This window comes from Entelurus aequoreus, linkage group LG25, assembly GCF_033978785.1.
Source record: "Entelurus aequoreus isolate RoL-2023_Sb linkage group LG25, RoL_Eaeq_v1.1, whole genome shotgun sequence".
Taxonomy (NCBI): domain Eukaryota; kingdom Metazoa; phylum Chordata; class Actinopteri; order Syngnathiformes; family Syngnathidae; genus Entelurus; species Entelurus aequoreus.
Window position 1 is genome coordinate 33,620,244 of NC_084755.1, and position 21,823 is coordinate 33,642,066.

At 38.9% G+C, this 21,823-nt stretch overlaps 1 protein-coding gene and 1 long non-coding RNA gene across 6 annotated transcripts in view; one reads left to right on the top strand and one right to left on the bottom strand.

Moving 5' to 3' along the window:
• Positions 1-21,823, top strand: part of hdac5 (histone deacetylase 5) — a 122,516-nt gene that overhangs the window by 16,995 nt on the left and 83,698 nt on the right. For all 5 annotated transcript variants that reach the window (XM_062036761.1, XM_062036763.1, XM_062036764.1 and 2 more), the window contains exon 2: positions 8,115-8,277. Coding sequence is in view for 2 of the 5 variants with exons in the window: in XM_062036762.1 (XP_061892746.1) it covers positions 8,256-8,277 (22 nt within the window). In the remaining 3 variants the exon portion in view is untranslated. The remainder of the gene's footprint in view (positions 1-8,114; positions 8,278-21,823) is intronic.
• The window catches only part of LOC133642528 (uncharacterized), a 41,889-nt gene that overhangs the window by 13,667 nt on the left and 6,399 nt on the right, over positions 1-21,823 (bottom strand). The gene's annotated exons all lie outside the window — the stretch shown is intronic.

A 21,823-nucleotide genomic window follows, 5' to 3' on the forward strand; every position in this document is an offset into this window, starting at 1 on the left:
TTTAAACGGTCATTCCTGTCATTTAAAATGCTCCAGTGAATCATAGGAAAGCAGCTTGTCGGTGTTTGACATTTTCAAAAGCAATTCACACAAATATTCTTCATTGCTCCTAAGTCACATTCAAGGTACCATTTTGTGTCTACTTACTCGTCTTTAAATGTTATGACATTCATTCGCTCTTTCAGAAGTGTGACCTCACTCAAAGTAACAGTAAAATATTGTTTTATTGTATGGCTAGCGAAAAATATATTTGAGTATTGCTGTGAGCAATGGATGGATCTCCTTCTCAGAACACTGGTACCAGTTCAGTTTCTTTATGCCACCTCCTCCAAGGGGTTTGATACTGCCACCCACATACCACAGCCCACACCACCACACACAAACACACATACATGGAGTTGCTGATCATCTGGTTGGAAGGACTTTGGATGAGGGATTTGCAGCTGTATAATGCATGCTTTTCTCCACTAAAACCCAGAAGTCAGATCTCAGATCTCAGAGGTCAAGAGTGCATTAGGCGCATTATAAGGGTGTTGCGATCAGGGTTTTCTGCTGCTGATTCTGATACAGATCATCCAATACCAATATCAATCACATGTATTAACTGTACATTTTTCTATTTATTTATGGTGACTGATGTTGACAATGTAACAATGTCAACACAATATTAAAAACAATTTCCTTTTTCTCTTTTATTAATTTAAATTGTCTGAGCAAAACAAAGTCAATAGAACACAAAAACTAAACGAAAGCAAAACATACTCTTTATTACTCATTTAAATCCTTTTGGATTTTGCCCTCAAAATCCCCCTGCGTCCAAGGAATTATTCTTTAAATTTGTAAACATTAACAAAAACAACAACAGAACTAAATTAAAAACATTGATCTAATTACTCTTGTAAAACTTCCTCTGGTATTGACACCACTAACTTATCTGCCCTCCTTCTACATGTTGTGTACTGACTCCAACAATGCTGACATGTTCTATTATCCTCTCTTTAGACTCTTATTAATCTTCCTGTTAATAGCTACTTACTTTCTGCTGCAACACAGTTCCATCTACACTTCTTAAAGTTACTAAGCACTTATTTCTGGGTGTTGTTTCAAGCTTAGTGGTTGGCTTAGCTATTAGCATGACTGCTCCTGGCTTGCTCTTGGTTTGAACATGTTAAGCCTCGTCCCCCAGTGATAATATTTGATAATGATACTTAAGAAACTAGAAAATGCAGTTTATTTGCCGTTAGGAGGTGATTATTGTTATTAGCCAAGGGGAGCGGCTCCACACTGTGTATGGATAGACATATTTTATTTGCTGACCGCTTGACAGCCGTGGGACCAGAAATAAATAGTGCCAGTCAAAGGGGATCTGTGTTTGTGTTTGGCATTAAAAAGAATAAATCTGCAATTGCCGATCAAATACTTTTTTCACAAAACTTTGGCTGATACCTATCGGTACATCACTGACACGTTAGTTACACAATGTCTTTATTGGCTGTGCAAAGCCACCTTCTTTAACTTACAGTTTCTAGATATGGTATGATAATTTTCCACGGTGTGACCATGTTAAGGTAACATTTTGTCCCGACACACACTTGTTGATGTTAACTATCTGCTGCCTTGTTCTATAGCTAAGGTTATATAGTTGAACCCATCTAGGTCGACCTTGTTTATGTTTGTCTCATCAAGTCCTTGTCCACTGTGTTCTTCTTGTTACGAAAAAGTGCCCGCTAAGCCAAGGCAGCATTTGTTCACAAAAGGTTCAATTAATTTCGATGAAAAATGGGTCTGTTTATGTCGACATGAGTTGTAGAATTGTTAGATTCATCATTATTGCCCAGCGTGTCTTTGCAAAAGCAGATTTGTGATTATGTCAAAAGTAATCAAAACAAACAAAGAAGGCAACAGAAAAAGAACTGCCTACCTTCAAAGCTTTGGCATAGGGCCAAAGGTCCTTTTTTTTTCTCGCTGTAGATTTCTCAGCTGTTCTTTCAATAAATGTTAACACAACTAACACAGTGCACCCATTTCAACTTCAAATAAACGATGTAAACAAACTGCCATGGGTTCAAAAATCCATTATAATCACCCATTCTCCTTTTGTCTCTGGACAAAGTATTTTTCACTTTGTTTGTGATCCCAAGTAATATTAGTTTTCTTTGAATGAATGTATTTGAAGATGATCTAGTCGTGCTGATTTTGCAGCTTGTTTAAGGGTGTTGACAAGGAAGATGTTCAGCAAAGCCTCCTGAAGGTGAAGTCACCTATCATCCTCTCCTTGTCCTGTTTGTTCACACTTGTTTGTTTAGGGAAGAAGTGTTCAGGTGAATCGTTACCATGGCACCCAGCTCTCTGGTTGCCAGGCAGCACTTCCTGCTGTGCTCCTAAATGGGAGGGACCAGGTATTTTAGGAAATACTGGTGTGAAGAGGAGGAGGAGGAGGAGGAGCATTGCATAGGAGGAGTGAGAGATTGTTATTTTTTGCAGATTTTTTGGCAACATTGGAAACACGTCCTCTAGAAGCACGTGACTTTAGTTGTTTTTTTTTTCCATTAGTTGCCATCTGTCTGCCTGTCGGACTCCCTTTCACCGTTAAACCTCAGGTGCAGTTGGCAAGCCGGTTAGTCTGGTTACCTCCTTAGTTTAAAACACTAAACTCCATGATGCACACAGACACTCTACAGCGTTTGATCCGATTACTCTGGCACTGATTTAACTACAAAGCTGGAGAAGATCCACAAACTGTCAATGAGCTAAACATCAGAACTCTGGTTATATGTTGGTTTTCATTAATTGGATCGAGAGATTCAATAAAACTACACTATTGCAAATGAAAGCTGCACATTGGAATAACGGATAGGACGTTTGCCTCACAGTCATTAGATCCGGGTTTGAATCTAAGTGGGAACATCTCTATGTGGAAGTTTGCGTGTTTGCAAACTTGTGTGGGTTTTCTCCGGATACTTGGGCCTTCTCCCACTTTGCAAAAACATGTTGATTGGAGATTATTGCCCCAAGTCAGATGGGATTGGCTTCAGTCAAAAGCGGTATAGAAAGGATAGATTTTGATGATTTTGAAGTGTATAGTAGGGCCGGACAATTATGACAAAAATGTATTTGAACCTTCATCTTCAATTTCTACTAATCCCAATTTCGTCTTTTACTCTATTTTGGTCTGAGTCATCCTTGTTGTCGCCAAAGTGTGTCCAAGCAACTGACACATAATTGCTTATGGGTAAAAGTTGCATTGTACTGTTGGCTCAGTGTTTGAGTTTTCCTTCATGACACTTCTGTGCTGTGGACTGGAAGCTATAGTGTTACGTGGCTACCTCTTCTTCTGCTGATTTTCAGTCAGCCTTTACGTTCTGCGGCACCTGGATGTGTCTCGTGTAGCTACACAGCCAGTAGTGTATCATAGTAAACGATGGTGTATTAGTTGAGCGAGATTTACAAGTGGGAATGACCAACAAGTTTTAAGAACTTTCAGTTTTGGTTGGTTTTTGGCGGCGCCAGTGGATCAAAGCAGTAGTGTTTTGCCAGAAGAAGACCACATTTCCCGAGATGACTAGCGTATATAATCATATAATATACAGCACAAATATTACGTCTCTAATGGCTATGCTGATGTTAAATAACAAACACTATCAAGAAATGATCTTGGATTGCGCTATAAACATGACGCTACTACCAAGAATGCAGATGCAGGGCCGAAGCAAAGAAAGACCGGCGGGAGATTTTTTTCCAAGGAAGTAGTAGTGAACCCAACATGCTGGTGGCTATTTACTGCTAACGCGCAAATTTCCGATAGCTAACATTAGCATTATCATTTTAATTTGAGCATCGGAAGTCACCTACTAGTCCAGCAGAACACAGCCAAGGCAGCATTGGTCTGAAATTCCTTGTCTTTGAGCTTACGCCAGCTAGTGAAAGCCGAGGCAATGTTGATCTTTTTTTGTCTTCTCAGACAAAACTTTTCGTTTCTTTGGTTGTTTTGGAGCTTCGGCCATGATACATTTTGATTTGAGCATCGGAAGTCACTTACTAGTCCAGCAGAACACAGCCAAGGCAGCATTGGTCTGAATTCTGAAATTCCTCGTCTTTGAGCTTACGCCAGCGAGTGAAAGCCGAGGCAATGTTGATCCTGACTGTCCTTTTATCAGGGCCAGCTCTGTTTTCTTTTTTTGTCTTCTCACACAAAAATTTTAATTTCTTTGGTTGTTTTGGAGCTTCTGCCATGATAGCAGTAATTGTACGTAAGCGTTCTTCTTTTTCTTGTTTTCTGGCGTTTGCATCGACTTCCGTCTTTTTAACAAATGGGGAAAGGGAGAGTGACGTATGCCGTCAAGCAAGTCACCACATTTGTAGTTTTTTGTGTGCCAGGGTTCCTGCCACCCTTCTCAATATCGCCAAGTGCCAGTGAAAGCGATACAGGACCCCCTGAGGCCATGACAGAGGTGTCATTTAACTAGTTGTAAGTCGATGTATCATCCCAAAAGTTATGAAAATATTTTATGAAGGTTGACAAGTTACTTAGTACAGCTGTAAGGTTTAAAGGCTTAAGTCAACCTTGTTTATGCTTAACTCTTCAAGTCCTCAACCATTGCTCGCTTAAACCAACATGGACATACATGGTGGGCTGCTTTTTTGGCATAAAATTGGATTAGTTTTGAGGAAAAATGTATGTCATATTCAGTAGTGAAAATTTCATATCACGGTTATTGTAACCAAAATTGTTCCGGTTATCAATATTATCACGGTATTGTTGAATGTGCTCGAAAAGTACTGATAACACACTAAAATCTTTATATATTTTTTAATTACTAAAATAAATATACCCACTGTTTTTTATGTTTGAGAGCGTTCTGTTGTAACACGTGCAGAATGTGGCTTGGCATTGTCTTGTTGAAATAAGCAGGGGCGTCCATGAAAAAGATGTTGCGTGGATGGCAACATATGTTGCTCCAAAACCTGTATGTGCCTTTCAGCATTAATGGTGCCTTCACAGATGTGTAAGTTACCCATGTCTTGGGCACTAATACACCCCCATACCATCACAGATGTTGGCTTTTGAACTTTGCGGCTATAACAATCCGGATGGTTCTTTTCCTCTTTGGTCCGGAGGACACGGCGTCCACAGTTTCCAAAAACAATTTGAAATGTGGACTCGTCAGACCACAGAACACTTTTCCACTTTGTATCAGTCCATCTTAGATGAGCTCGGGCCCAGCGAAGCCGGTGGCGTTTCTGGGTGTTGCTGATATTTACATATTTACATTGTTGCACTATGTTGATGAATATGCATTGTCCTAATTCAAATAAATAAATAAATGGTTTTCGATTTGCATAGTAGAGTTTTAACTGGCACTTACAGATGGAGCGACGAACTGTAGTTACTGACAGTGATTTTCTGAAGTGTTCCTGAGCCCATGTGGTGATATCCTTTACATGCTGATGTCGGTTTTTAATGCAGTACCGCCTGAGGGATCGAAGGTCACTGGCCTTGCCGCTTTCGTGCGGGGATTTCTCCAGATTTTCTAAACCTTTTGATGATATTACGGACTGTAGATGCTAAAATCCCTAAATTCCTTGCAATAGCTCGTTGAGAAATGTTGTTCTTAAACTGTTCGACAATTTGCTCACGCATTTGTTGACAAAGTGGTGACCCTCGCCCCACCCTTGTTTGTGAATGACTGAGCATTTCATGGAAGCTGCTTTTTTTAACCAACCATAGCACCCACCTGTTCCCAATTAGCCTGTTCACCTGTGGGATGTTCCAAATAAGTGTTTGATGAGCATTCCTCAACTTTCTCAGTCTTTTTTGCCACTTGTGCCAGTTTTTTTGAAACACGTTGCAGGTATCAAATTCCAAATGAGCTAATATTTGCAAAAAACAACAAAGTTTACCAGTTTGAACGTTAAGTACCTTGTCTTTGCAGTCTATTCAAGGCAAGGCAAGGCAAGGCAACTTTATTTGTATAGCGCTTTTCATACACAAGGCAGACTCAAAGTGCTTCACAGACAACAAAGTGAAATGAAAGAAAATAAAAGCAAAATGAAAATGCAGACAATAAAAATAAAAACAGTGTGGACGTTAAAAGTTAAAAGATTAAAAGATTTAGCTGAAAGCTAAGGTGAACATAAAAGACTTCAGTCTAGTTTTAAAAGTAGTCAGAGTTGGGGAAAGTCTGACATCTTCAGGAAGTTTATTCCAGCTATTTGTTGCATAGTGACTGAATGATGCTCTCCCTTGATTTGAGTTTACTCTTGGAACCGCTAACAGGTTGGTCTCAGAAGATCTTATATTCAATTGAATATAAGTTGAAAAGGATTTGCAAATCATTGTATTCTGTTTTTATTTACCATTTACACAACGTGTCAACTTAACTGGTTTTGGGTTTTGTATCATCATAATTTAAAAATGATAATGTTTACAGTTTAAAATGTCTTCATTTACCTTGACGGGGCAATTTGCTTATTTTGGGTCCCTGCACACGGGACTGTAATATAGTGCACTGCTATTTTTTATAATTATTTGTTCTATATATGTATGTATTCTATTAACTTTAGTTTTGAGTAAAAGTTTTAAATATATGTTTGTTTATATTATTTGGTTTGCTTTATTAACGGCGTGGCTCGGTTGGTAGAGCAGCCGTGCCAGTAATTAGAATCAGAAATACTTTATTAATCCCCGAACTTGAGGGTTCCAGGTTCGATCCCCGCTTTCACCATCCTGGTCACATCCGTTGTGTCCTTGGGCAAGACACTTTACCCACCTGCTCCCAGTGCCACCCACACTGGATTAAATGTAACTTGGATAATGGGTTTCACTATGTAAAGCGATTTGAGTCATTAGAAAAAAGCGCAATAAGAAAGGAGAGGAGTGTGCTAATAAAATTTAGAAAAAAATTCTAGTTTATTTAGTTTTTAGTAGCACTGCTTTAAAATTGGCAGGTTAGACACAATATAAAACATTGTGATATTAATCGAGATCGGATGATATGAAGTTAGAACCAAATTAGTCATGATCATTTGATTTGCCGTATCACCTTGCCCTAAAATACATTGATTTGAATTTTACACATTTAGGAAAAAACAATGTCAATAAACTGCCATAGCTTCAAAAATCCGTCATTATCCTTTTATCCTTTATCACCCATTTTCTTGATGAAATGTGACCGAAATGGCTGTTTTCTGTGTTGTCGACAACTGCGCATGTCAAAAGTCAGCCAACTTGAGGGGTGTCTACTTACACAGCTTCCACTTTAATATAATTATATAGCCTCAACATATGGTACACCTGCAAATGAGATCCATAATTGTGTTTGGCATAAATTCGCAAAGTACAGTTCTTAAAGTGATGCAATAAAATAACTGTCACTGATTAAAGCTCACAAGCTTGTTGCTATTCCTCCAAATCACATTACAGCTAATTAACTTGAGTCTGACTTGTGACATGTAGGCTTCACTTACAAAAAAGAGGTACTGTGCTGTAGTTTACGTGAAATTGTGACAAATACTAATAAGTTCTGTTACTGATTTCTGTCTATTTCTCTCTTTTGCATTCTCTCAATTAGCAGTTGCTGAAATCACTAAGCCAGTAGGTGGCACCAGAGTACTTAGAAGTCAAGTAAACCAGAGGTTGGTGGTTCCAGAACAGAGATAATGAGGTTCATTGATGTGAAAATGCAATAATATAATTGGCTTGATAAAATATTAACATACAATGTTTTAACTAAATATTTGAGACACTATTAAATGTCTGTGCTGCAATAATGTGGTTGTAAAGGAGCAATTTAAAAAAGCTAATTTATTAAGAATTCAAAATAGAAATTCATAACTACAAGGGTGGATGAATTCATTGAAGAGGACCTTGATACAATGTATCGCTGCAACTAAAACGTTTTTTTTTTGGAAGTTCAAGAAAATCAGTCAGTTTCGATTTGACTTTGTAAGACGAGCACTATAAACTCCCATTAGCTTGATCGGCAAAAATAGAAAAACAGTACTACCTGCTAGATTTTTAAAGAAATAATAAAGGTTTATCACTGTCACATTTGTTCAAATCCAAGTTATAGCACTGCTGTATGTAAGTGACATCTCAATGTTCTCTTTTTCAGAAAAGCTGACACTAAGAAAGCGGTTTAATTCATCCGTTTGCCTGTCCATCATCTGTCCTCCAACACATGGCTGACTCAGAGGACCCTCTTTAACACACACGCGCTTGAAAGACAGAAGTGTGAAGGCCTGATTCCGCCTCCATGAATTCATCACACACCGCAGGTAAGGTTCCATTGATCAATGTTTATTTCAAACATAATCCATTAGCAGTTATACAACAAACTTGTTTGCATTCAGAAAGTAGTCTTCACTAAGAACTTTGGTGTTGTTGTCTATTTATTTGGCTGTGCCCTTAAAGGGGAACTGCACTTTTTTGGGGGAATTTTGTCTATCGTTCACAATCATTATGAGAGATAAGAAGACAAAAGGTTGTTGTTTTTTTTAAGCTTTTTAACATATAGAAATCGGCTTGTTTTGGTTGCTAGCAATGCAGCTAATAGGACCAATCAATTATACCAATAAATCAAAAAAATGTCAACAATACTTAAATTACGTTCCGTAACCTGTATAATATCCAAACTGTAGTGACATTGTTATTGTATGAGCGAACACTGAGGAATTATTTTTATAGCGTATTTACACATCGTCGTGCTATGGTATTAACCGTAGAAGCTAACTACGGCAAAAGATAAGTTAGCGTCTATGTCAGAACAAAACGCGTTTGAGTTTGTGATGCACAACATTGCGATAAGACACCAATCTGTACTGACTGGAAAACATGAACAATCATATTACAGTATCTGTAAAGTATTAGCCCACATTTCATGTTTATTTGTACAGAGCTAGCTCAAAAGCGTATGCTGTCTGTCATGATCAGTGTTGGGACTAACGCGTTACAAAGTAACGCGTTACTGTAACGCCGTTACTTTCAGCGGTAAATAGTAATCTAACGCGTTATTTTTTATATTCAGTAACTCAGTTACCGTTACTACATGATGCGTTACTGCGTTATTTTACGTTATTTTTTATGTAGTATCGGCTAGGAACTGAGAGGATCTGAGTGTGTTTTATTGGAGAGTTGCAGAAAAGGCGACGGAGAAGAGGCGCGCTGCTCTGTGTGCGGGTGTGGGGCGGGGAGGCGTGTCTGTGTTTACTAACAAGACATGGCCGAGCCAAAGTCGAGTTTCTTAGCATGGAGATATTCTCACTACTTTTCTTTTGTCGACCACAAAGAAAAGAACATTTTAGTTAAATGTAAGTTGTCTTGGATCAAAGATCCTATCCAAGCAATTCAAATCTGCTGAAACAGCTACAAAAGCAACATGCTTCGACAAAGTTAGTAAAGAGAGACACACTTCACCTCCTAAGCAACAGCGGCACTGCGCACTGAAGATACACACACTCTGTCAATTGTCTTATATACTCTTTCATTCTAGACTTCTAGAGTGTTGATTATCACATCACTCTAAATGTATAGACTATAAAGTTCACAAACATAAAGAGGGATGCTAGTGGGCCAGGCCAATCTTTCCTTATCTCTAAACTGAAACTGGGGAAATGTGTAGTGTTCTGGGCTTCAGACATGATTTTATTTCAGAAAAAAACTCCTGGTTAGACTTTGTGTATGTAGTGTGTGCCTTCCTTGGTTTACAGCTATGTTGTTATTATGCTGTTTGTTACTTATGTATGTTATGTTGCAGCTATTTAAAATAGTTTTGTCAATTTGTTCTGGCCTGAAACAAATTGGCCCTTTGAAACATATCTTTGTCTTTGTGTGTTGTATGTAGACCACATTGCTTGGCAGAGTTCAGTGATGCAAATGCATGTCAAGTTGATCAACACATTGTATTATTCTCCAGTGCAACAGTAACAAACAAACAAACTGTACTGAAATGAAGGCTAAAAGGCCATTAAATGGGGCCTTAAAAAATTATATACATAAGTAACTAAATAGTTACTTTTCACAGTAACGCATTACTTTTTGGTGTAAGTAACTGAGTTAGTAACTGAGTTACTTTTGAAATAAAGTAACTAGTAACTGTAACTAGTTACTGGTTTTCAGTAATCAACCCAACACTGGTCATGATACACGCATGGTGTACTGTTTGGTCCAGCTGGCCTTATACGTTTTTTCCGGTTAATTTAGGGTAAGCACGCCATTTATGCCGAAATAGCTTTGCTTCAAGTTCCACATTTTGCAGCTTTGATTCACATTCACCTCACTCTATCGGCTTCCGTCTGCTCCAACGTCTCACTCTTCCTTCGTGCTCGCTTCTAGAAGCAGTAGTTCACCCACTATAAATTCAGATTAAAAAAAATAAAGGTTGTGAAACCTCATTTGTCCAAAAATAGTGGTCTTCGTTGTTTGCTACCAAGTCTGCCATGATTACAACACACACAAGCAATTTGTATCCGGAAGTAGGAACAGACATTGTCGGACGTGGACTGCTATGGAAACAAAAACAAATGCCCCGAATAATTAGTTCCGGCATTGATTAAAATGATCAAAATACGGTACATATTGCACATATTACATATTGTTATGAAGGTGTCTGTTACTTCATTGTATATAGACTTGCAGTGTGTACACAAAACATTGATGGAGAGTTTTGAAGTTATTTTAGAGGGCTTTGAAGGCTACAATGGGGACTCCCATTACCCATATCTTCCAAGTGTTTTTTTTTCACCTTTAAAATAAAAAAGACGTGTGTTCTTATCCCTCATAATGATTGTGAACAATAGGCAAAATTCCCCCCCCAAAAAAATGCAGTTCCCCTTTTAAAACCGTGAAAATGGGCATAGAAGATAAGGGGAACTGCACTTTATTTTGGAATTTTTTCTTGACATTTACAATCTTTATCCTAAAAACTTCAATCAACATTTTATATGCATGCTGTTAGTATACAGTATATGTAATGTAGTAACTGGCACATTTCCCAATAACATGTAATATTTACGTATTTTGGTCAATTTAAGTATACGTAAGCACATTAATTTGACAGACGCATCACTACGTTCGCTATTACCTTCAACAATACTTTGGTCATGCTCTAATGTTTGGTGACAATAAAGCATTCTATTCTAACTACTACTATTCATGACAGACTTTATGAGAGACAACGACGACAACTTTGGGAAAATGATGATCCAGAACCTTATACTTTTGAGCTCAAATATACAGAGGATGAGCTTTAGAATCTGAGTGATAAGCAGATCCAACAAGTAGCAGTATTGCTAAACAAGAAATAGAAACTACAAACATAAAACAATCACTTACTGTAAAATGTCTGCTCTCACCGTTTAGATGAAGAAATAATCATAATCCTTATGACGGTAATAAAAAACGAAACAAGCATCATTTTGTGTCTTTCTCGCCATCTCCGGGTAAAAGTTGAATGTCAAAGTTGACCAACTTCCTGGTTTATAGCAACACCCGTCCACTATACAATTGAGAGGCATGATTTACAGTATACCAGTATGTCAATAGCTGCATCAGCTAGTTACTGTACCTCTGAGATCACGGCGCTGCTCAAAATAGTTCCTTGGCGTTAGCGCTTGTAATAACAATATCGCCAAGACTTAGGTGTATTCAGGTTAAGAGATGTAAATGGAGTATCGTTGGCAGTTTTTGGATGTCTTTTTAGAGGGCTTAACGGGCACTATAGAGTACTCCCATTAGCTGCATTGTTAGCCACCTCATACTTGCCATATTTTAGTACTTAGAATGCAAAAATAAAATGTGTGTTCTTGTCTTATATAGGGATTTTGAATGATCAGCAAAATTCTAAAAAAGTGCGGTTCCCCTTTAAGTACAGTCGTATACAGTATGTACATAAATGATGTTTGGACCACTTAATAAGTGTGTCTGCTTGGTTGGTGTGTATGTTCGTCACATTGGTTGCCTGAGGCCTCATGTTGCTGCCTTCAATCACTGGGACGAAGGTGAATGAAACATCATTACCATCGACACCTTTCTTCAGAGATAGATTTTTTAACATATTTTACAATAATAGTTAATCTGTGAAGAGTTCCTGTCCTGTTGTCATATTATTGGGCTTAATTTAAACCCGTTAAAGTTGTTCCTGTCTATGTCGACCAACTCATCAATTCCACCGTATTATTACCAAAACGTGGCCGCTAAAGTCGACGTCGACATGCAGAGTCGGCCACGTTTGTCCGCATAAAATTTAAGACCCAAAGGGGTTATTTCTATGAACGATACATTCGTTTATGTTGGCAATCAATTTCATCATTATCACCAAACAACGTAAAAAGACAACATCAACAAAACTGCTGTCGACTGCATTAAAACATGCACACAGTGACTTTCTGACAAAATAAATTACAAAACATTAATGGAAGTATTAACCTAGATCCTACCACAGTATCTAACCAATTACACCCATTTTAAAATGTTTTTTTTTTACATTACACATGTGTGAAAGCTTTGTCATGGTAGTCAAGGCATACAACAAAGTTACCGCATCAACTCTGTTAGGTAAGAGTCTAAAATATACAGTGGTACTTCAACTTATGAGCCTAAATGGTTCTGTGACAGAACTCTTAATTCAAAACACTTGTATCTCAAATTAACGTCACCATCTGAATTCAATTTAATCAATGCTTGGTCCCCCCACCAAAAAGCACAATTTTAACATGTCTTTTAAAATGAAAAACACTTCTTTTAGAGAAGAAATATTGTATGAGAAAACATTACAATGAAATGTACTATAAACAACTACAGTATGTTTTATGAGGTTATGTAGTATTAATGTAAATGTACAGCATTTGCCTTGAAGAGTGGACTTCTTTGTAATTTCCTTCCAGCTGCTTCGCCGTCATACACATCATCAGCAGCTTCCCCATATTTTAATGGGTAAAAGTGTGCCGTTTAGATATTAATTTAACGTCTTGACTGGCGTTATGAACTCCTCTTGCTCCAGTATGGTACTTACTTGCAGTGGTACACTCCAACTGCTTCACCAAGTTGGCTACACTCTTTGTCATGTTTTTGATGATTTATTTCTGTAATTCAATGAATAGTGTATTTGCCGGACAATGGAGCGGACTGGTATATAAACAGCACCCACATAATTTTAGGGAAAAAATATTTTTTCCCAATTTTTTAGCCGCACTGTACCATCAGCTGCAGATGTATATGTTGCAAAATGAGTTATTTACACATACACTACCGTTCAAAAGTTTTGGGTCACATGAAATGTCCTTATTTTTTAAGGAAAAGCACTGTACTTTTCAATGAAGATAACTTTAAACCAGTCTTAACTTTAAAGAAATACACTCTATACATTGCTAATGTGGTAAATGACTATTATAGCTGCAAATGTCTGGTTTTTGGTGCAATATCTACATAGGTGTATAGAGGCCCATTTCCAGCAACTATCACTCCAGTGTTCTAATGGTACAATGTGTTTGCTCATTGGCTCAGAAGGCTAATGGATGATTAGAAAACCCTTGTGCAATCATGTTCACACATCTGAAAACAGTTTAGCTCGTTACAGAAGCTACAAAACTGACCTTCCTTTGAGCAGATTGAGTTTCTGGAGCATCACATTTGTGGGGTCAATTAAACGCTCAAAATGGCCAGAAAAAGAGAACTTTCATCTGAAACTCGACAGTCTATTCTTGTTCTTAGAAATGAAGGCTATTCCACAAAATCGTTTGGGTGACCCCAAACTTTTGAACGGTAGTGTAAATATTCTGTAAATGTTTATTTACATACCTTCATTGTTTCCCATCATACTCACTTCCTTCCTACGCTTAGAAAAACCAAGTTATGTCAATCCCTAGCTAAAAGATAATGCTAGGGAGTAAGACCGGATATATTTGTCGGCTCTTACGGGGTTTACTGTGACATTTGCTATCCCAACTAATGGCAGGAATGCTTGTATGCCTAACTCAAATATTTGCTTGCAACTTAAAGCATAACAACTGTCAACACTCCCAAGTTGATGTATAAAAATGGAAGAATCTAAACAAAAATAGGGAAAACTATGTAAACAAACTGTTGTAGCTTCACTACTTTATCATTCTCCTTATGTCTCTGGCCAAAGTCACAAGTAAATGTGCAAACAGTTGCGAGTTTTGGTTTAGGTTAGTCAGCCAGTCGACGCCTGTCGGCGTAAACGTGTTTCACTGCAAGATCTAAATGTGATGTACAAAACCACTGAGCACAGAGGTGTGTCCTAACAGAGCTGTAGTTGTGTGTGAATGTAGTGTGTGTTTTACCATGTTGAAAGTCTACATCATGCAGTATAAAATCATCAGAATAATTAAGTTGCCAAGGTGCCTCCAAGGCCTCTTCAGACCCTCTTAGACTGAAAGATGTCAGTTGTCAGACTGTAATTTGGTTGTCATGGGTACAGATATGGCACACACACACACACACACACACACACACACACACACACACACACACACACACACACACACACACACACACACACACACACACACACACACACACACACACACACACACACACACACACACACACACACACAGTGTGACTCCAGTGGTTGATGCGCCTCAAATAGAAACGCAGAGATGAGTCATCCACTGAGCTACTGCAGTATACACACCTTCAGCAGATGTGTTTAGTGTTTCGTATGTGGGACCACTGAGATGTCAGACATGTTGCTTTGTCCCTGGTGTTTCTCACTCTTTTTTTTTGCTGAGTCAATTAAAAGGATGCTTGAAAAGTCCACTAAATTATCATAATTCTGGATAAATGAATGATAATGTTTTCAGTATCTTTTTTCTGTTTCTTTGCATTCAGTCTCTGCCTGTGAGTCATATTAGGGCATACTGTACCTAAGTCTGCCCAACAGAGCTGTTTGCACAGGAGGTGCGGATGATGAGGGTGAGGAGGCGGTGGAATAAAGGTGATGATTTAATGAAAATGATTTAATGAGATTTTCGTTCTTGGAAAGGAAACTGTCCTTAAGGCAGCCTTAACTAAAACCAAAGGAGTCATAACCATTTATCTCATGATTATCATCATTTTGTTAACCTCCCTTAAATTCAAGAGGCACAGTTCCACTTTGGAATGAAGTGCTGAATGGAACAAACAAATACTATAAATAGCAGCCGGTAGTTTCAATTAATAATATCCACACTGACAGCAAAGTGCGCAGTGCAGCTTTTGCTTGAAAATAATGCGTACATGATGATGCTTGATGGCATTTCCCAGGTGCACCACACTAAAATACCTTTCTTGGACGTAAACAGGATTTTGCATGGTCTACATACATGAATGTCGTCATCAGATAACAAAAACAAACATTTGGGGTTATGTCTGTGGATATTTGTAAGCTACATCCCTTTCTCTTAGTTTTTCCAGGCAATCTTATCTCCGTGTATAAATTGAAATATAACAACTAATAAAATACATCCATTTTGGAAAACAAAGTTTAGATTGTTTTTTTGATTTGTGCATATACAAGGTAAGTACATTAAAAAATTCTCCCTATGTCCGTGTTGAAAATACCAAGTAAATGTGCGAACATTGTCTGTTTTTGGTTATGTCAACAACTGCATACGTTGATGTGAGTCAGCCAATCCAAAGGGATGCGGACCTAAATGGCTTCCACTATATATGAAGAAAGTCAATGTAAAAAGCATTGCTGCCACTAACAACACTTTTTAACAATTCAAGTTTCCGATTAGTTGACTCATATAAAAGACTACATTAAAAAAAATCCTGTTTGTCATTTTGTTCGCGCTGCCTAATAATGATTTGCAATAAAGCAGCTATGTAGCCTTTTGGGATAGAGATATATAGTGTACATCTCGATGTCCTGGGCATGACGTTAAAGTGCATCCGGCAGTGGAGGCTCCTCTATAGGGTCTTGGGGCACTAGGAGGTTAAGCCCTTTACTACTGTTACCCCGGGTGGCCCTTGGCAAAGGCCTAGTACCTGACTGCCCTCTAGCCAGGGATACGGTGAAGACCTCAACGGCGGAGCAGGCGGAAGACGGTAGACGTAAGAACTACCACAACGGCTGCGATGGCGGATGAAGGCTGCAGCAGAAAAGGGTCCCCAGTCGTCTTGGACTCCATGCCACTGGACCCTGACCCGGATCTGTCAAGGATCGTGTGGTGACTGTCTGTGCACCAGTCTCCCCACGTTAAACAAATTCACGCACAGGCATCCTCCATAAAGGGATACACCCCTACCAGGATGATCGTCATACTCGCTTTGAGTGACCGCCGATAATGATGATGACATCTCTATTCATAATTTTGTGTCTACATTAATTATAATAGAATAATATTAAAAAGAGGTTATCGGTTACAAAGGCTCCTTATTTGGCTGCTGACGTATACGGTTACGTTTAGTGACAGTTCCAGTTTTTGGACAGTGTAGAGTAGTTGCTTTTTGTATACTAGTCTACAGATGGATAGGATAGGATAGGTCTTTATTGTCATTGCAGCACAAACCCGTTCAAGATTAGACAAACAAACAGTGTACAGGGTTACAGAACAGGAACGCTGATGGGTCGCCACAAGGCGCCCCTTAAAAGATGGGGAAAAAGGTAAAACGCTGGGGAAGGATGAGTAAAAAAATACAATCTAGAATGGGCTACTAAGGGGACCCAGTCTGGAGTGGGAAAAAAACTATATACATATTACAACATACATCTCGAGATATCTAGCAACAGAGGGAAGGGAGTGCGGGGTCATGGTGGTGGGCCGCAGCTCTCAGGCGCTGACTATCCTTTCATCACCCCTATGGGATTTGCGTCGAGGGCGTTGAATTGGGGGGGTGGGGTATGTGTGTGGCGTATATTTTTATGGATGCATGTTTGTGTGTAAGTCTGCAGTGTGTCTCTGTTCCGCGGCCTTGGTGTTCGTGCAGTTGCTAGTCGAAAGTCAACAACAACAGGTGTGTGTCCTTGAGAGACAAGAAGGGAGTTTGTTGTGTCTTCACTGCACTGTCCTTCGGGAGAGTCTCGAAGCCAGGGAAACAATCCAAGTTAGAATGTTTTGTATACGAGTGAAAATAAAATTTGCTTTTCACTCTAAATTGTCTATGACTGGTCCTCAAACCTGCGGGGCAGACAGTTCGATGTGATCCAAAATCACAAGAGTGTCCACAGTTCTTCCCGCATCCTCCAAATGGTTCGTAACTAACAGTGTTGTAATCATCCAAATAGGATTTGCAGTAAAGTGGACGTTGTGCGTTGTGGCTCGGAGAGCGAACGGAGGCGACAACAAGTAAGCCAACCAGATGAGTAGCTAACTGGCGAGCTTGTTTTGATGCCGTTTTTCGTCTCCCCGTCCAGCAACTCAGCGCGGCGTTTAGACAAGAGGAACAGCGAGTACCTGTGGCTGAGGCGAGTGTTCAACAAATTTTGTTTAGATCGTATTTTTATTGATATTTCAAGTGATATTCTGACGCAAAAATAAATGTTTAAAAACGGAGATATCTGCGTTTTCGCGAACATTTCACATGCCTGACTAGTTGTATTTTTAATCCCTTTTGACTCTTCTCAATCTTCTTGGAAATTTCCTGTTCAGAACTGGATCACTCTCGATTGACAAAGTCGACTAATTGCGGCAGCAGTAGTGAAAAACTGAGGTAATCCCATGGTGGGATGTGCATGACGGTGGATTTAAAAAAAAAAAATCATTTTCAGATTATGATCCTACATACTGTATGCTGTTGACATCATTGCTTCTTGCAAATGTGCATCATCTTTAATAACAGTACAAATGATCTAGTTTCAAGTTAAAATATTAGTCCAGTAGTATCAGCTAAACCAGTGGTCCCCAACCTTTTTTAGCTGGGGACCGGTCAACGCTTGAAAATTTGTCCCATGGACCGGGGGGGAAGGGGGGAATTTTTTTTTATTATTTTTTTTTTCCCATAAAGAAATACAATCATGTGTGCTTACGGACTGTATCCCTGCAGACTGTATTGATCTATATTGATATATAATGTATATATTGTGTTTTTTATGTTGATTTGATTAAAATATATATATATATACATATATATATATTTTTTTTTTATTAAATTTCTTGCGCGGCCCGGTACCAATCGGTCGGTTGGGGACCACTGAGCTAAACTACTAATATGCTACTACATCTGCTGGCAACTGTAGCATTTATATGCGTTCCATACAATCTCTTGGGTGTTATTTTTTCAAATGACAAAACAAGTTTATTTTTGACCCAGACCACCGACACAAAATCAATGCTGAGTTAATCTTAGGAGAATATTCAGAGGATAATTCCAAGGGCCTGATTTACTAAATGTTTGCGTGTACTAAAACGTGCAAACCTGGTAGCGCACACAAAACTGATCTACTTAACATGTGCAAAGTGGATTGCGTCTGTTAAGTGAGCAGAATAAGGCGACCAATCCGTTTTGCGTCTCTGTCTTCATTAATATGCAAAATATATGCTGATCATCAAAACGGCCACAATACTGGGAGGAGATAAAGTGAATATAATTATTTAGCACGCAACACTCACCACCGTTTTGCAAGCACTAATTTGCATTTTATTTAGCACGTGTCAGGAGGTTGTGCAAACTGACAGTTCCACACACACCTGCAGGATCAGTGCTTATGCTGCACAGACAGACGAGAATCCTACTTTCTACGTGTGTGTGCGTGTCAACATTTTGGACGGTCAGACATAAAAAATATTAGACACATCGACTAGTCAACACTTTCCTTTAATAATTTAATATTTGCTGATTAAAATGAGTTCGAATTGATGCGTTTTGGTGTTCGCTGGCATTTTTTTTTAATGTTAGAATTTTTATATTTAGGAAATATATTACTATAACATATCTCCAACATGAAAAGACGTCTTTCATTGTGCATTTTCTTGTGTTTGAGTGATTCCAGGCGCACAGAATTAAGTGACAGTGTGCATATGTTTCTGTTGTCCAGGTTGCGATTCAGAAAAGGTGTTCCAGATTATAGATGTGTGCTGCTGGTTGAACACATTGCACACACGGTAAAAGCATCGTATGCAAGCAAATTCCTCATTTAAATGAGGCGGTCTGCACAACTTGTCAGTGTTAGTAAATTACGCGCACACTATTTTATTTTTGTATTGGAATTTGGGTCTTAGTAAATCAGGCCCAAAGTCTTTATTTCGCTGTCCTCAGCTGCGAGTTTAGTTCCAAGTTCGGCCATTCAGTTTATATCTATGATTCTGTTTACTTTCGCGGTACCTTGTAACTGGAAGTGCAGCGGTAAAAGAAAGTCGACTCTGATTGGCTGTTGTCATGGACATTTCTGCCATGTTTGATCGAGTTAATATGCCGACAACTAATCACTAAGATCGACCTGAAATTTGTCACGATCATATAATGCATTTTTGTTTTTGATTAATGCTTTCCCCTGCAAACTACAACCAAAACAAATACTGTAGATTGTAATCTTGTGGGAATTATTAGATTCCTCAATGAGGAATCCTCATTGTCTTGTTCTGCTTTAAAGAAATTCACAACGGTCTCACTGACGATCTTCCTAGGAGGTTCTGGAAGAACAGTTTCTTAGAATTTCTTGATAGAAATTGATGGACTGAAAATCATCATCCATCAAGTCAAACACATGGTACGCTTATTTAGTTGATAAAACATCAATACAAATGCTAAAGACAGGTCAAAACAAACGTCAATTAATCAATGCTGTTGCTCCTTCTGCGAGCCTCACCAGTGGCCGTGAGAACCAGGGCAGTTGCAAGGGAGGCTGGCTGGGGAACGAGGAGAGTGAGGAGGTAGCACCTCTGACAGTGCAGCGTTAGTCCTTGAGTGAAATATCAAAATATAATTTGTAGAGATGTCCGATAATATCGGCCGATAAATGCTTTAAAATGTAATATTAGAAATTATCTGTATCGGTTTCAACCTCCCGATTTTCCTGGGAGACTCCCGAATTTCAGTGCCCCTCACGAATTTCTCCCGATTTCCACCCGGACAACGTTATTGGGGGCCTGCCTTAAAGGCACTGCCTTTAGCGTCCTCTACAACCTGTCGTCACGTCCACTTTTCCTACATACAAACAGCGTGCCGGCCCAGTCACATAATATATGTGGCTTTAACACACACATAAGTGAATGCAAGGCATACTTGATCAACAGCCATACAGGTCACACTGAGGGTGACCGTATAAACAACTTTAACACTGTTACAAATATGCGCCACACTGTGAACCCACACCAAACAAGAATGACAAACACATTTCGGGAGAACATCCGCACCGTAACACGACATAAACACAACAGAACAAATACCCAGAACCCCTTGCAACACTAACGGTACAATATACACTACCACCAAACCCCCCCCCCCCCCCCCCCCCTTCTCCCGAATTCGGAGGTCTCAAGGTTGGCAAGTATGCTCTACTATACTCTGGACTGAAGCTGTGTGCCTTCATAGTTTTTGTAGCTGTGGTTTTGAGGCATGTTTAAAAAAAAATAATGCACTTTGTGAACGTCAAAGTATAGTATTTCCCATAGTAGTAGTGGGTATCAGGATTATCTCTGGGAGAGCATGTCCCAAATTCCAAGCTGCTGTTTTGAGGCATGTTAAAAAAAATAATGCACTTTGTGACTTCAATAATAAATATGGCAGTGCCATGTTGGCACTTTTTTCCATAACTGGAGTTGAAGTTGTTCACTTATTTGGGAAAACCTTGTTTTTGATTGATTGATTGAAACTTGTATTAGTAGATTGCACAGTACAGTACATATTCCGTACAATTGACCACTAAATGGTAACACCCGAATAAGTTTTTCAACTTGTTTAAATCGGGGTCCACGTTGATCAATTCATGGAAACGTTACATTGTTTAATGCATCCAGCGGGGCATCACAACAAAATTAGGCATAATAATGTGTTAATTCCACGACTGTATATATCGGTATCGGTTGATATCGGAATCGGTAATTAAGAGTTGGACAATATCGGAATATCGGATATCAGCAAAAAGCCATTATCGGACATATCTAATAATTTGCCATCATTTCGAAAATAGTGTGAATTGAGGTTGCAATTTTTAAGTGCTGCCCTCCTGCAGTTCATCCCAAATCAGCTGATCAGCTAGCTTTTTTTTTCTTAAGTACCGGGTAGTTCTGGCATAGCTTAGAATTAAGTTTTAGGTCGCTATCTTGCTTTAGAATGAGCCCGCTGCAGTGGTGTAAAAAGTCTAAAAATGTTTTATTGAAGACATTTTTCACCCTCCTTTTATCAAGTAGAAACAATTTGCTGAAATTAATGCTTTTCGTGTGTGTTTAGAGCAGACCTAGGCAAATTAAGGCCCGGGGGCCACATGCGGCCCGTTAAGATTTTTAATCTGGCCCGCCGGACATTCCCAAATATTTTTTTTAGATCTTTAAGATGGAAACTGTAGTCGCCATTATCATGTGCAGTGGTGTCTTGAACTATACAAAGTATTTCAATGGTTGGAATCTGCGCTTTTGAATGATATACTAGTTACTATGGTAATCTAATTAGTTACGATGGTAATCTAAGTCACAGCAGTTCAGACGAGGCACCAAGCAGTGTGGGTGGGGAGCGTTTCCACAGAGTGTACCCAGAGCGGCCTGAAATGCAGGTGTCAGGGACAGACGCGGAAGGAGATTTTTACAACAAAGTTTTACAAGAAAAGTGATACATCAGATTGTAGGTGTTTTTTTTTTTTACTCTTCGCGTTCATATTTCGCCGTGTTTGTTGCATTTTTGTTGTGTTTCGCGTGATTGTAAATAATGTGGATGGAGAGGGGG